The 17,336-nt window shown below is 40.1% G+C and overlaps 1 protein-coding gene across 1 annotated transcript in view; it reads left to right on the forward strand.

Moving 5' to 3' along the window:
* The first annotated feature begins 6,864 nt into the window (after positions 1-6,864).
* Positions 6,865-17,336, forward strand: part of LOC130910364 (rab GDP dissociation inhibitor alpha) — a 48,379-nt gene continuing 37,907 nt past the window's right edge. The window contains exon 1 of the mRNA XM_057827586.1: positions 6,865-7,144. Within this exon, the coding sequence (XP_057683569.1) occupies positions 7,100-7,144 (45 nt within the window). The 5' untranslated portion in view covers positions 6,865-7,099. The remainder of the gene's footprint in view (positions 7,145-17,336) is intronic.

The raw sequence follows: 17,336 nt of genomic DNA on the forward strand, positions 1-17,336 counted from the left end.
TAGTCAGACGCTGCTTAACAACCTTTGTGCCTACTTGCTACGGCTGCCCAAAAAAAAAAAAAAAAGAACTCCTCTAAAATTTGACTAGATTTGCTCTCAAAGGCCAAAATATTGTTTTTTAAAAAATGTTTGTTAAATTTGGTAAAAAGCCTGACCCTCAATTAAGTCCGCAGTCTGTGCCATTATTTATAAGTGCATTAGCTTAGCTCATGACTTATGCTAGCACAGGACACAAGTTTGCTAGCCTGCTTTTATTGTTTTTCCCTCCTTCTAACAAAGCTAAAAATCATTACAAACGCTCATGTCAATGTTGGTGTTCATGAAACTTCAAATCCTGGCTGGTATTACCGTTTAACATGTACATTTATCGAAAATATGACCGCTACATAAAATATGACTAGGGTGTCAAACAGGACAATATTTTTTTGACCTCCATTTGTATCAGTGCTGTCCGCACTTGTTTAGCGATGGGCAGTAAAAGAATCTATAATCTTAAATAAAATTAATCAGCAAAATGAAGGATCCATTCTGGGAGGGGGGGTCAATAATTTGAACAGTAATAAAAAAATAAACGCAATTAAGAAAAAAAATTCAAAAGATATGTATATTTATGTAAAATACTATTGTTATGAAACAGCGAGCCGTTAAATATGGATCCAACCAAAGACGTGGAAGTTTGTAGTATTTGTTACTACAAAACGAGAACTAAGGGAGCACACCAGAATATGCGAGAAAAATAAAAATGGCACGAACCTAGTCGGCGAGAGAACCAAGGGGAAGGCTACAATGGCCAGAAACGGCAAAAACAAATAATAGCAAAGTCCAACAAAAACACAACAACAACATAACAAAGAATACAACTGTAAGTAAGCAAGAGATCTCGAGATGGCGCACACAGCGGTCAGTAAGCAAGTAATAGTCCGACACTTGCAGATGGTGACAGGCATCCCTAAATACTGAGCGTTCCTAATGCTGCACAGGTGTGTCGCATTGCCCCGCCCACCCGGCTCAATCAAGTGCTGAATGAAAAAAAAGGAACTGAGAACGCACACAAACATGACAACTATATTTTAACATTACATAAGTAATGTGACCTTAGAATAAGTTGCAGGCCCAGCCAAACTATGAAAAAAAGTGTGATTTATAGTCCAGAAAATACGGTAAATAATTGAAGTATTCATTTTTGGGAGGGAAAATCACTTAGGTTAGGTTCTTACCGCAGGTCTTAATGCACAAATCTCATTTTTTTTTCGTGTTTTTCCGACTTGAGTGAGGCAATAACTTGACGGTCTGAATGGGACCGATCGCATAAAAGTGGATTATTTCAAATCCCATGTAGGTCACTTTCGTATGTGGTTAAAAAACGATCTGGGCCACATTTTTCCAGAATGTGGCAGCGGTCTGAACTGTCAAGTCTACTAAATCGGAATTCATGCAGCAATTATCGTATTGGCCTGATTATAAGACGGCCCCCTCTTTTTCAAGACTCAAGTTTGAAAAAGGATTTTTTGAACACCAAATTCATTTTTATACAGAAAATAGTTACAGTACATCAAAACAAACGATTATAAAAATATATTTGAGAGAAAAAGCATGTTATTTTGCCTCATTCAAATCATAATACCTGAACATTTAAATATGTAAACTAAAGTGCAATCACATTCGTAAATGAATAGCTTCTGGTTTTTGAAATGTTAATAAACCAATCTATTGTGATAAAACAACAAAAGTGCAATAACTGCATTAATCATCAAAGTGAAGTGTAACTGTAGCCTTGACACAAATCTGAATAAGGAAAAACATTACGATTAAATAATGCAAAAAGGTTAACTTGAGAGTAGCTGAGATCTGTGACGGCAGAACATCGCTTCAATGATATCTGGCGCCATCTAGCGTTGTGAATGGGGAGAGTAGCTGAGGTCTGTCATGACAGAACATCGCTTCAATGATATCTGGCGCCATCTAGCGTCTTGAATGGGTATAATATCTAGACCGCGAAAATAAAACGACCCCCTCTTTTTCAGTCTTATTTCAATGCAAAAAGCACCGACTTATATTCGGGCTAATACGGTATGTCAGCAAAGAACGATAAGGAAGGAGGACAACAGTGATGGAGCTGTACATTAGCGTTAGCGCCTAGCTTGAACTCAGCTTATTGGAAAGAGGTGGGCAGGACAACAGTCATAAAAATTAAATGAGGGGGGGCAAGCCTGGGAATGCTCGGTCATAGAGTTCATAATGATACTGACAGGTCAGATTCGACCTTCACTGCGCCACGCCATCCCACAATCCGCTTCACTTATTCGCAGTCGGTTTCAGCGACACAACGCCCGATTTATGTTGCAAAAGTATGAAAGCTGTATCGCATATGAGGATTGAAGGTAATTTACTATATTTTTCGTTTTTTTCACAAGAATTTTCAACGTAAAACATTTACGTAAAAGAAATGCCAACTGCACTTTTTGTTTTTTTGCTTTTAACCCAGAATCAAGACTGTTTTACGTCCATATCTATGAAGATTTCAGGGATTCAAGCATTTATTCGCAATAATTTTCAAAGGAAAAGCTCTGTTTACATACAGTGGGGCCCATAAGTATTTAGTCAACCACTACTTGTGCAAGTTCTCCCACTTGAAAATATTAGAGAGGCCTGTAATTGTCAACATGGGTAAACCTCAACCATAAGAGACAGAATGTGGGGGAAAAAAACAGAAAATCACATTGTTTGATTTTTAAAGAATTTATTTGCAAATCATGGTGGAAAATTAGTATTTGCTCAATATCAAAAGTTCATCTCAATACTTTGTTATCTCCTTTAGTGCAGATCTCCTCTAGCGCAGTGATGTTTTGGGGCTCTCGTTGGGCAACACGGACTTTCAACTCCCTCCACAGATTTTCTATGGGGTTGAGATCTGGAGACTGGCCAGGCCACTCCAGGACCTTGAAATGCTTTTTTTACGAAGCCACTCCTTTGTTGCCCTGGCTGTGTGTTTGGGCTCATTGTCATGCTGAAAGACCCAGCCACGTCTCATCTTCAATGACCTTGCTGATGGAAGGAGATTTTCACTCAAAATCTTTCGATACATGGCCCTATTCATTCTTTCCTTTACACAGATCAATCGTCCTGGTCCCTTTGTAGAAAAATGACCCCAAAGCATGATGTTTCCACCCCCATGCTTCACAGTGGGTATGGTGTTTTTCGGATGCAATTAAGTATTCTTTCTCCTCCAAACACGAGAAAATGTGTTTCTACCAAAAAGTTGTATTTTGGTTTCATCTGACCATAACACATTCTTCCAGTCCTTGTCTGGATCATCCAAATGCTCCCTGGCGAATCGCAGACGGTCCTGGACGTGTACTTTCTTCAGCAGGGGGACACGTCTGGCAGTGCAAGAGTTGAGTCCCTGGCGGCGCATTGTGTTACTGATAGTAGCCTTTGTTACTGTGGTCCCAGCTCTCTGTAGGTCATTCACTAAGTCCCCACGTGTGGTTCTAGGATTTTTGCTCACCGTTCTTATCATTTTGACGCCACGGGGTGAGATCTTGCATGGAGCCCCAGATCGAGGGAGATTATCAGTGGTCTTGTACAGTGGGGAGAACAAGTATTTGATACACTGCCGATTTTGCTGGTTTTCCCACTTGCAAAGCATGTAGAGGTCTGTAATTTGTATCATAAGTTCTCTTCAACTGTGAGGGACGGAATCTAATAAAAAAACAGAAAATCACGGTGTATGATTTTTAAATAATAAATTTGCATTTAATTGCATGAAATAAGTATTTGATACATTACCAACTAGTAAATATTTCGGCTCTTACTTCTTTTTTAAGAACCCCTCCTGTTCTCCACTCACTACCGGAAGTAATAGTAGTGCTCAAACAAACAAACTCCAACCTCTCCACAATGGCCAAGACCAAAGAGCTGTGTAAGGACATCAGGGATAAAATAACAGACCTGCACAAGGCTGAGATGGGCTACAGGAAAATCGGCAGTGTATCAAATACTTGTTCTCCCCACTGTATGTCTTCCATTTTCTAATAATTGCTCCCACTGTTGATTTCTTTACACCAAGCGTTTTACCTATTGCAGATTCAGTCTTCCCAGCCTGGTGCAGGTCTACAATTTTGTCTCTGGTGTCCTTCGACAGCTCTTTGGTCTTGCCCATAGTGGAGTTTGGAGTGTGACTGACTGAGGTTGTGAACAGGTGTCTTTTATACTTTTAATGAGTTAAAACAGGTGCCATTAATACAGGTAACAAGTGGAGCCTCGTTTGACCTCGTTGGAAGAAGTTAGGCCTCTTTGACATCCAGAAATCTTTCTTGTTTGTAGGTGACCAAATACTTATTTTCCACTCTAATTTGGAAATAAATTCTTTAAAAATCAAACAATGTGATTTTCTGTTTTTTTCCACATTCTGTGTCTCATGGTTGAGGTTCACCCATATTGACAATTACAGGCCTCTCTAATTTTTCCAAGTAGGAGAACTTGCACACTTGGTGGTTGACTAAATACTTATTTGCCCCACTGTATGGGGGCCGCCACATTACCTAACAGACGATCATCGTTCTTCGACATATTGAAATAAAATAAATGCTAACAGCACGTTTTTTGGCTTTTAACCAAGAATCGAGACTGTTCTATGTCCAAATCTATAAAGAATTCAGGGATTTAAGCATTTATTCACAATAATTTTCACCGGAAAAGCTCTGTTTACATATAGCGGCCGCCACACTGACTGACTGACAAGCATCATACTTTGACATATTTATGTAAAATAAATGCTTACTGCACTTTTTTTTTTTTTTTTTTGCTTTTAACCAAGAATTGAGACTGTTTTACGTCCATATACACTACCGTTCAAAAGTTTGATTGTACATAATGAAAAATTCCATATGATACACTACGGTTCAAAAGTTTGGGGTCAAAGCGACCCCAAACTTTTGAACGGTAGTGTATACAAAGAATTCAGGGATTTAAGCATTCATTCACAAGAATTTTCAACGAAAAAAGCTCTTGTCGGTGATTCCACTCGGTCAGCTATGACGGCCACGCCAACAATGATGGCCCCATATTAATTGGCCCCACGCCCCATCAATATCATTACAAAGTCTATGGCTTGGTTTTCTTTCTGTGCGCCAAATGAGCGGAACTATTTCAATATCACCGAGAGTCGGGGCAAACTTGACCTTATGTCTGTGTGCGTCATGCACGCACAGTGAGTGCAAGTGTTCTATCAATCCATATAAACTTTGAGTATAAGACTGTAAGACTAAGACCTGCCTGCGGTATGAACCTTGCCTTATTTTTTAGGGCTGTCAAAATTATCGCGTTAACGGGCGTTAATTAAGTTTTTTTAACTAATCACGTTAAAATATTTGACGCAGTTAACGCAGATGGCCCGCTCAGACAGATTTAAATGACAGTGCAGTGAAATGCTCACTTGTTGTGTCTATGGAGTTTTGCCGCCCTCTGCTGGCGCTTGGGTGCGACTGATTTTATGGGCTATAGTTCCAATGAGCATTGGGTAAGTAATTATTGACATCAACAATGGCGGGCTACAAGTTTAATTTTTGATTGAACATTTTACAAATTTTATTAAAACGACAAAAACAGTAAGAGGGGTTTTAATATAAAATTTCTATAACTTGTACTAACATTTTTCTTTTAAGAACTACGAGTCTTTCTATCCATGGATTGCTTTAACAGAATGTTAATAATGTTAATGCCATCTTGTTGATTTATTGTTATAATAAACAAATACAGTCCTTATGTACCGTATGTTGAATGTATATGTCCATGTTGTGCCCTATCTTTCCATTCCAACAATAATTTACAGAAAAATATGGCATATTTTATAGATGGTTTGAATTGCGATTAATTGCGATTAATTACGATTAATTAATTTTTAAGCTGTAATTAACTCGATTAAAAATTTTAATCGTTTGACAGCCCTAAGCAGTATATATCAAAAATGGAATTGGAAAAAAAACACAAAATGACAAGAGCCAAGAGTACTTTAAAATGTAAATAAATAACTGTAAATAAAATACCCAAAAAAATTCAACTTTAAAAATCTTATCAAAACAAATTTTAATGAATTGACAAAAAAGAATACAGACATAAATTCAAATACAGGTATGCGTGGCTAGAGTGTAGCTATTTTGATCTGGGAATTGTGTATTTGTTTTTTAAAAAAAAAAATCTCTTGTGACCTCTGTGACCTTTGGCTGCCATTGACGGCAATAGACGTCCAATCCATTTCAACTGGGAGGGGCTGGGTAAGTGTTGTCAATATTATTTTCCCCCTCTTACTAAGTAACAAAACACACACTCCGTTAGCGGGGATGAAAGTGAAAAAGTTAAGCTAATGCTAACTTTTGAGTAGAGTGAAGTTTTTCCACATGAAAATGTGTGTTTTTATGTGTGACAGGTTCACCTGGCGACTGTCCATGGTGCTGCGTTACAGTCCGCGTAAAGCTTTGAATTGCAACTCCCAAATTACAAAACCAAAAGACAAAAACCGGGCGTAGTACAGCATCTTATTTACATTTAGAAACATAAGGCAAGTGCGTGTTTACAGACATTTCTCGCCATTTTCCATGCCCGTATTCACAGCTGGGATGGCGGAGGGATACTCATCGTGCGTCCACGTAACCCTGCGCCCACAACTGCAAAAGAAGGCTCAAAAAGATCATAAATTTTTGTTTAAGGGAAGCTCTCGTAGTTCAAATACTAAGCCTGGCTTTGAATGAACAAGGGCGGCGTCCGCGGAACATTTCCTGCTCGGACTCTATTGTGTGGATGCAATGTGTAAAGCAGGCAGGGGGCGCACTATTTTCCGACGCGCAGGCAGGCAGGGACTATTCCCTACCGCTTCAGGATCCGGGCCATCTTTGCTCGTCCTCTCCGGTGACATCCAGCGTGAAAACCTTCGCTCTTTTCATCGCTTTCTCATGATTTACAAACTTATTTAAAGTGTCAAGCAGGCGTCCGAAGAGGTTTACGGCTTTCTTTACCTCGCGAAACTCTTCACTGCGTTTTCTCACGAAAAAAAGAGAGGAGAAAAAGAAAGAGAAAGAAGAAGGCAAGGCGGGGAGACAACATGGATGAGGAATATGATGTGATCGTTTTGGGCACGGGACTGACGGTAAGACGTCTTTTTTGAATCATTTGAATTTTTTTCGGGCATGGAGCTCCAACAACATCTCGTTTCATTGGCGAAGTGGTAATATTGGGGGAGAAACGGTGCTAGGTTTGCGTGTCACGGGCCGAGGAGGTCCTGGAGGAGGGCTGGGGAGGGGCGTTTGATGGCCGCAGTCTGCAGCATCTTTTAGGCGTCACCCCGCCGCGGCTACCGCTGCTCGACGCCCGTAATGCTTAGCAAGGCTGAATCACGCCTCACGTCACGCCACAACTTTATGCCATTTGGGTTTTTATTTGTATGGGTCGTCCGGTTCGAGACGCCATTTCAGATGGCGAGATCGTTGTGGGATCGGTTTGCAAATCGGCTGTCACCGTGCAAACACGTCATCGTGACGGGCACATCGGGGTTGATGGATTTTTTGTCCGAGCAATTGGCGCATGCGCAGTGTAGTCTGTCCGGCCTGCATTGTCTGAGCCATGAGCATCACTTGAAAAAAGATTAAGATGTAAAATCAATTTCATGCACGAATTATGGTTGTTTTTCTAATAATTGAAGTCATTGGGTGCCATTGACGGCGCTAGACGTCAAATCCCTTTAGACTGGGAGGGTTGACAGCCCCCCATTCAAAAAAGATTGGACGTCTAGCGCCGTCAGTGGTGCTGAAACAAGAGCATTCACAGCCAGTCTTCCCGGTTTAAGTGAATTGGACAGCTATTACCGTCAATGGCATGGCATGAGTTTAATACTTTAAAGAAAAAATGGTACGACTTGGTATTGAGTATTAAGTGGATAAACACAGAAAAAAAGAATTAATAAGAGATTAAAGTCATAAAATCACAAGAATAAAGTCAAACGTTGTATACTACGGGATAAAAAGGATCGTAGTATTACAAGACAAACGTAATATTATGAGAATAAAAATCATTTTGTGGCATTTTCATGGCTGCATAGTGGCTAATTGAGCTAAATTAGCTAGTAGGACGTACTTTACGTAGCACTTTGCCAGCCCCACTAAGATGAATTTTACAGTCCTTTATCTTTTGGCACATGTATGTCAAATTATAATCAACATGAGGATTGATATCGATACTAAGTTATAGCTAAGAATCCATTTGTTCATTTTAAAACAGGTAGTTAGCGCTACGTTAAGTACGTAGCAGCTAATTTAGCTCATTTAGCCACATTGCATCCATGCATAATACGTGATGTAAAGATACGTAATATAACGACTTTATTCTCGTAATATTACGACCTTTTTCTCCAATATTGCAGTTTTTTTTCCTCACAGTATTACAATGGATGTATTTATATATACAATGGGGCAAATAAGTATTTAGTCAACCACCAATTGAGCAAGTTCTCCTACTTGAAAAGATTAGAGAGGCCTGTAATTGTCAACATGGGTAAACCTCAACCATGAGTGACAGAGTGTGGAAAAAAACCCAGAAAATCACATTTTATGATTTTTAAAGAATTTATTTCCAAATTAGAGGGAAAAATAAGTATTTGGTCACCTACAAACAAGCAAGATTTCTGACTGTCAAAGAGGTCTACGAGGCTCCACTCACCTGTATTACCGGCACCTGTTTTAACTCATGATTAGTATAAAAGACACCTGTCCACAACCTCAGTCAGTCACACTCCAAACTCCACAATGGCCAAGACCAAAGAGCTGTCGAAAGACACCAGAGACAAAATTGTAGACCTGCACCAGGCTGGGAAGACTGAATCTGCAACAGGTAAAACGCTTGGTGTAAAGAAATCACCTGTGGGAGCAATTATTAGAAAATTGAAAACATACAAGACCACTGATAATCTCCCTCGATCTGGGGCTCCATGGAAGATCTCACCCCGTGGCGTCAAAATGATAACAAGAACGGTGAGCAAAAATCCCAGAGTCACACAGGCGGACCTAGTGAATGACCTACAGAGAGCTGGGACCACAGTAACAAAGGCTACTATCAGTAACACAATGCGCCACCAGGGACTCAAATCCTGCACTGCCAGACGTGTCCCCCTGCTGAAGAAAGTACACGTCCAGGCCCGTCTGCGGTTCGCTAGAGAGCATTTGGATGATCCAGAAGAGGACTGGGAGAATGTATTATGGTCAGATGAAACCAAAATAGAACTTTTTGGTAGAAACTCAGGTTCTCATGTTTGGAGGAGAAAGAATACTGAATTGCATCTGAAGAACATCATACCCACTGTGAACCATGGGGGTGGAAACATCATGCTTTGGGGCTGTTTTTCTGCAAAGGGACCAGGACAACTGATCTGTGTAAAGGAAAGGATGAATGGGGCCATGTATCGAGAGATTTTGAATGAAAATCTCCTTCCATCAGCAAGGTCATTGAAGAGACGTGGCTGGGTCTTTCAGCATGACAATGATCCCAAACACACAGCCAGGGCAACAAAGGAGTGGCTTCGTAAGAAGCATTTCAAGGTCCTGGAGTGGCCTAGCCAGTCTCCAGATCTCAACCCCATAGAAAATCTGTGGAGGGAGTTGAAAGTCCGTGTTGCCCAATGACAGCCCCAAAACATCACTGCTCTAGAGGAGATCTGGATGGAGGAATGGGCCAAAATACCAGAAACAGTGTGTGAAAAAGAGTTACTGCCAACAAAGGGTACATAACAAAGTATTGAGGTGAACTTTTGGTATTGGCCAAATACTTATTTTTCACCATGATTTGCAAATAAATTCTTTAAAAACCAAACAATGTGATTTTCTGTGTTTTTTTTTCCACATTCTGTCTCTCATGGTTGAGGTTTACCCATGTTGACAATTACAGGCCTCTCTAATATTTTCAAGTGGTAGAACTTGCACAATTAGTGGTTGACTAAATACTTATTTGCCCCACTGTATGTCTATGGCGGAAAACAATCAGGTGACTTAAAGTTCCTCTCTGAGAACCCCAGTTTGGCCGAATGTCAAAATTGTCCTATATGCACATGGGATACATCATTGGAAAGCTAAAAATCTCAATTTTCTGGGGGAAGAAAAATTTTGAACAGGAGAGCATTTAAAAAAAAAAAAAAAACCCAATCTGGAGGTCAGAGCATGAGAAAGCAGAATTGAAGACGCCACGATTTTAATGAGATATTATTGCTTACTTACCTCTTTTCGATCCAAAAACTACATGTAACATGTATCACCGAGTGTCAAGACATAGCTGTAAATGGCCAGAGCCAGATTTGGGGGGAATTTTAGGGGTGAAATATGGTAATATAACATGGGTTGTGATGCAGAAATCGCAGACATCAAGGAGTGGTCGAGATTTTCATTTTCATATATTTACCCTTTTAAACGTTTTTTTTTTTTTGGATCGATTATCAATCATCTAAAATATTGGGGAAAATGCAAAAGTAACAAAAAAAAATACAATTAAGCGATAGTTAGGAGGTAGCTTATCTGTGACTTATTTACAGACACCATTTTTTTACTGTGACGTAATTTGTTTAAAAGTTTAGAATATGCGAGTGAATAGTTTTTTAAAGTTGTTTTTTTTTTTCAAATGAAATATTAGACATAAATTGATGATTCTAAGCTAAAAATGAAAAATATTTTGAATAATAAATATATTACCTCCTTTTTATGGCTAGGTTGAAACAAAAGCGGTTGCACGACGTCTGTAAACGCGGTTTTCCAGGGTAAAATAGATAAAAATAGTTCGGGGGCTTATTAATGTGCCATGACTCTGCTATGCCAGCATATAGACAGATTATTCTATCAAACACAACAGTTCTTTTGGCTTAAAATACAGCAGTTTATTTTAAAGAGGGTTGCAAGAGCATAAACTGCTTTTTCAGTCTTGTCTGTGTATTTTTCGCCATATACTAGTATATAGTAAGGAACAGAAGCATTTGCATCCTTTGTGATTTTGCAAGTTCACTCACTTAGAAAATAAGTAGAAGTCTGAAATTTGAATTATACATGCATTTCCACTCATAGAGACATAATCTAAAATAAAATCCAGATATCACATTGTATGATTTTAAAAAATATTTTAATTGTAATTTACTGGGGTTCATAAGTGTTTGTACCCCTGAGAATCAGCAATAATTATGACACTTAAAAGAGTTGTCAGTCTACCTTAAAAAAAGTCCACTTTTACCCCATGAATAATGAAGGAGATAGTACCTTTTCTCATAGGTACAGTCCAAGTGTTTGCATTATTCTAACACACTTAATGTAATCAATCAGGGAATAGTATATTTTCTCTTATTTGCTGATCGACTGTTTGTATTACTCTAACACACCCAATATAAAATAAATAGCACCGATACCATAGTTTAAGGAAAACAAGCAGAATATAGGGCATAAGAGATACATGACACCTTCTTATCACGGAAGCCCAACGTGTGCGTCATGCAACTGACTGAGCAAGATTCCCGCTGACAAGCCCTTGTCTGCACCACCAACTCTCGCAATTAGTTCTCCCGGACAGTCAAGAACAGATGGCGGGACGCCCTGTCCCAACACAAGGAACACCGGAGAACGCCCGATATCCAACTGAAAACACGTAACACGGCAAAATCTCTGACTGCGGTTGCCCCAGTAACGGTGACTCAGCAACTGTGACGAATGAACTAAACGGCTCAAACTTAGATAGAAGATGATCCTAAATACACCCTTTTTCCTGCCCACAGCCCGCCCCGCGAGAGCCTTCAAAAGACTGAATGTTTAACTAATCGTTGTCATTTTTTCCGGGAACCTTTTTTGTTGACTTGTGATATGTTGACCATGAATCTTCGCCTGGGTCCCTCTGTGCTGTACGATCGCTGACGACCTGAATAAATTGTCAACTTGTGCTTCGAAGCCTTTTTCCAGCTTTCAAAATGGAGTCAGTACAAGGGGTTTAGACCACAGGTGTCAAACCGATTCCAGAGAGGGCCTAGTGGGTGGTGGATTTTGTTCCAACCGATAACGCGCAGAGAGTTTAACCAATGAACTTCCTGCTGAAACAAGCAGCACCTGACAAAGTTTACCTGATTACACATGTAAAAGATCTAATTGGTGAAAAGTTGTCCTCTTCATTGGTTGGAAAGCAAACCTGCACCCACTAGGCCCTTTCTGGAATCGGTTTTACACCTGTGGTTTAGACTAAGGTGAACGCGGAGAGTTTGGCCTTTTGGGCGGGTCGTGGGAATCTTGCCGGCCCAGATCGTTGGATCTGCGCCAGCGCGGGTCCGGCAGTTTGACTGGCATGATTCCGGCAATTTGGCTAAAAGGTCAGATTCCTTCAGTAACCAACCACCCGTTTGAGCTCATAATTGTCACCTGTGTTCCACATTCAGTCATAATCCAACTTTTACCATGGGCAAGACCAGAGAGCTGTCGAAAGACACCAGAGAAAAAAATGTTGAGCTCCACAAAGCTGGAAAAGGCTGTGGGGACAATTGCAAAGCAGCTTAGTGAGACTAAATCAACAGTTGCAGCAATTTTTAGAAAATGGAATAGGCTCAACATGACTGATAATCTACCTCGGACTGGGGCTCCATGTAAAATCTCTCCTCGTGGGGCATCACTCATGATGAGAAAAGTGAGGGCTCAGCCAAGAAGTACACGTTAGGAGCTGATCAATGACCTGAAGAGAGCTGGATGCACAGTTTCAAAGGCTACTGTCAGTAGATGATTTAAAATCATGCATTGCTCAGAAGGTTCCCCTGTTGAAGCCAGTACATGTGAAGGCCCGTCTGACGTTTGCCAGGGACCATCTGAATGATGGAGAGGAGTCATGGGAGAAAGTCATGTGGTCAGATGAGACCAAAGTAGAAAATTTTTGGTGCAAACTGTCTACAGTTTGTTGTACCAAACTGTCGTGTGTGGAGGAAAAAGAAGGAAGAATACAATTCCAAGAACACCATCCCCACTGTGAAGTGTGGGGGAGGAAAACTCATGCTTTGGGGCTGCTTTTTGGCAAAGGGGACAGGACAACTGTACTGTATAAAGCAGAGGATGAATGGTGAAAGGAGCACTGTCTGGATGTGTGAGACACACAATGTGGGCCTGTGTTTCCCGGCAATTTCACCAAGGCCTCTGAGGAATCAAAGACTAAAAGATGTATATAGTTTTCGTTTTATGGGCTGTTTTGCACATTTCGAGGAAAGGCATCTAATGAAGTTTATTGGAAATAGTTACCTATATACTGTATGTATATGGCGGAAAACACTCAGGTGACTTAAGTTCCGCTCTGAGACCCCCAATTTGGCCAAATTTCAAAATTGCCCTATATACATGTGTGATACATCATTGGAAAGCTTAAAATCTTAATTCTCTGGGGGAAGAAAATTTTTGAACAGGAGGGCATTTTAAAAAAATTAATTAATTAATTAATTTTAAAAAAACTATCTGGAGGTCAGAGCATGAGACAGCAGAATTGAAGACGCCACGATTTTAATGAGATATTATTGCTTACTTACCTCTTTTTGATCCAAAAACTACATGTAACATGTATCACCGAGTGTCAAGACACAGCTGTAAAGGGCCAGAGCCAGATTTGGGGGGAATTTTAGGGGTGAAACATGGTAATATAACAGGGGTCGCGATGCAGAAATCGCAGTAATCAAGGAGTGGTCGAGATTTTCTTTTTGATATATTTACCCTTTTAAACGTTTTTTTTTTTTTTTCAATTTTTCTTTGTTTGGATCGATTATTTATCACCTAAAATATCGGAGAAAATGCGACAGTAACTAAAAAAATACAACTATGCGATTGTTGTGAGGTAGATATCCGTGACTTTTTTTACAGACGCCAATTTTTTATTGTGACGTAATTTGTTTAAAAGTTTAAAATATTTGAGTAAATACATTTTTAAAGTCGTTTTGTTTTTTTTAAAAAACAACAACTAAATATTAATAATACTAAATAAATATTAGACACCAACTAATGATTCTAAGCTAAAAATGACAGACATTTCGAATTATAAATACAATTACTTAACTTCTTTTTATGGCTAGGTTGAAACAAAAGCGGTTGCGCGACGTCTGTAAACACGAGTTTTCCAGGGTAAAATGGACAAATAAAAATAGTTCGGGGCTTATTGCGCCAGGAATCTGCTATGGCAGCATATAGACCCTACTCACCAACGTCACAGAATGACGTGTCGCTGTATCCGGCCGACATATTGTCCGTCATTGTTTATCCGTATTCTCAATGGTTTCAATTTGTCGTGCAATTTATAGTGCAATTCATGGAAGCCCCGGTGCTTTCAGACGCTGTAAACTCATTGGATGCGTTGCATAAAAGGCGTTATGTGGAAAAGCTTCAGTCTATCCATTCGCCAGATCCATATTTGATGCCTAAATCGATATTTTTCGACCCGCTGTCTTCGCCCTCTCTGCCTGACATCTGCTACCCTGATATCTACAACTATCTTGTCCACACAAAATCAGCCTATTCTCACGAAAGTTTGAAAAACTTTAAGAGCAGCACTCTAAGCAACATTACCCCGTGTGACCCTTCCAATTTTCTAAAATGGCGACAATCAATAAAAAAAAAAAAAGTTGACTGCGACTGCCGACGCTTCAAGGATAGGTGGATATTGGACTATTTCTTCGACAAAACACGCAACAGTTGTGTCTGCCTCATTTGCAAAGAGACAGTCGCTGTTTTCAAAGAGTTCGATGTGACGCGATAATGATATTACCGAACAAGACACGCTGATATGTACGACAAAATTACAGGGAAGATACGCAGCGAGAAATTATAGCAACTTGAAGCTAGTTTCATTTCACAGCAGCAGTATTTCACAAGAGCCCAAGTGTCGAAAGAGAACGCCACAAAGACAAGACTGTTGAAATTATGAATTAAAAAAATAATAAAGCAAATGTGACACACAGAAGGGCTTGCTAAAATTTCTTTAAATATATTGTTCTATGTAAATCAGCCAAGGTAGCCCCCCGCATTTTTATCACACCAAATCTGGCCCCCTTTGCAAAAGGTTTGGACACACCTGTTTAACTGATGATCCGTAGACGAGGCCAGCTTCTTTCACTTGGTACCAGCTAAATATTATTCAAAATGTAATGATGGTGGAAGAAATAAGCATCTTGAATTTGAAACTGCTTATTGCTAACATCCACTGTCAAGTCTAATGTATTTCATGTCGTTTGTCAATGGAGTTAGGGCTTTTAATGTTTATATGGTTTAGCGATAGCACTCTTACTACATACATACGTGTATGTTGTCGGCGATTAGCCTAGCAATGATCTTAATTGTGGTTGTCAGCCCAAAACCCTAAATATATATTAAATGCATCTTACCAGATATAAAATGACTATTACATAATCCGTGGTAATCGTTTGGAGCCCAGTTTTCTCGTCGAATTGCAGCAGTCCATCTCTCTCTCCTCTCCGGGTCTCTCGGAATATGGTAGAACTTCAAGTCTCTTCGTATATCTTCTCTGTTATTGCAACCAACCGCCACACACGCCTTCACCATTTTGATTATTAATGTTAACGAGCAGAAAAACACGCCATAATAGGAGGAATTTACATAGCGGTAATGCGTCAACACGACGAGTTGACGGACAATATGGCGCGGAGGCGTGGTTGTGACGTCATGTAAGTAGGGTCAATAGACCCTACCCACGTGACGTCACAACTCCTTCCTCCTGACTGGTGCCGCCCAATTGTCCGTCAACACATCATGTTTACCTGTTACGGCTACGTACATTCCTCCTATTTACGACGTGTTTTTCTGCTCGTTAACATTAATAATCAAAATGGTGAAGGCGTGTGTGGCGGTCGGTTGCAATAACAGAGAAGATAGACGGAGAAGACGGAGAGACTTGAAGTTCTACCGGATTCCGAGAGACCCGGAGAGAAGAGAGCGAGCTGGGCTGCTGCAATTCGACGAGAAAACTGGGCTCCAAACAATTACCACAGATTATGTGGTAGTCATTTTATATCTGGTAAGATGCATTTAATATATATTTAGGGTTTTGGGCTGACAACCACAATTAAGATCATTGCTAGGCTAATCGCCGACAACATACACGTATGTATGTAGTAAGAGTGCTATCGCTAAACCATATAAACATTAAAAGCCCTAACTCCATTGACAAACGACATGAAATACATTAGACTTGACAGTGGATGTTAGCAATAACAAAAGATTTTGAATTGAAAATTTCGTAACTCACCTTTCCAAGCACAAGATAGATTCCTGCCGAGTTTTCGTGGACGAGGACCTGTTTCACGCAACCAGCAACGAAGTATTTATAAGCCTCCAAGCTCTTAAAGTTTTTCAAACTTTCGTGAGAATAGGCTGATTTTGTGTGGACAAGATAGTTGTACATATCAGGCTAGCTAGCAGATGTCAGGCAAATACGGCGGAGACAGCGGGTCGAAAAACATCGATTTAGGCATCAAATATGGATCTGGCGAATGGATAAACTGAAGCTTTTCCACATAACGCCTTTTATGCAACGCATCAAGTGAGTTTACGGCATCCGAAAGCACCGGGTCTTCCATGAAATGCATTATAAATTGCTCGATCAATTGAGACCATTGATAATACAGACACAAAATGACGGACAACGGGGCGGAACCATACAGCGAGCACATGATTCTGTGACGTCGGTGGGTAGGGTCTATAGACCCTACCCACGTGACGTCACAACTCCGCTCTCCTGAATGGTACCGCCCAATTGTCCGTCAAAACATAGTGTTAACCTGTTACGGCTACGTACATTCCTCCTATTTACGGCGTGTTTTTCTGCTCCTTAACATTAATAATCAAAATAGTGAAGGCGTGTGTGGCTGTTGGTTGCACTAACAGAGAAGATGGAAGGAGAGACTTGAAGTTTTACCGTATTCCGAGGGATCCAAAGAGGAGAGCGAAATGAACGGCTGCAATTCGACGTGAAAACTGGGCACCAAAAAATCACCACAGACTATGTAGTAGTCATTTTATATCCGGTAAGATGCATTTAAGATATACTTAGAGGGACCTGTTTCACCCAACCAGCAACGAAGTATTTATAAGCCTCCAAGCTCTTGAAGTTTTTCAAATTTTCGTGAGAATAGGCTGATTTTGTGTGGACAAGATAATTGTAAATATCAGCGTAGCAGATGTCAGGCAGACAGGGCGAAGACAGTGGGTCGAAAAACATCGATTTGGGCATCAAATATGGATCTGGCGACTGTATAGAACCAAGCTTTTCCACATAACGCCTTTTATGCAACACATCCA

Source organism: Corythoichthys intestinalis, chromosome 2 (genome assembly GCF_030265065.1).
Source record: "Corythoichthys intestinalis isolate RoL2023-P3 chromosome 2, ASM3026506v1, whole genome shotgun sequence".
In the NCBI taxonomy this organism is placed as follows: domain Eukaryota; kingdom Metazoa; phylum Chordata; class Actinopteri; order Syngnathiformes; family Syngnathidae; genus Corythoichthys; species Corythoichthys intestinalis.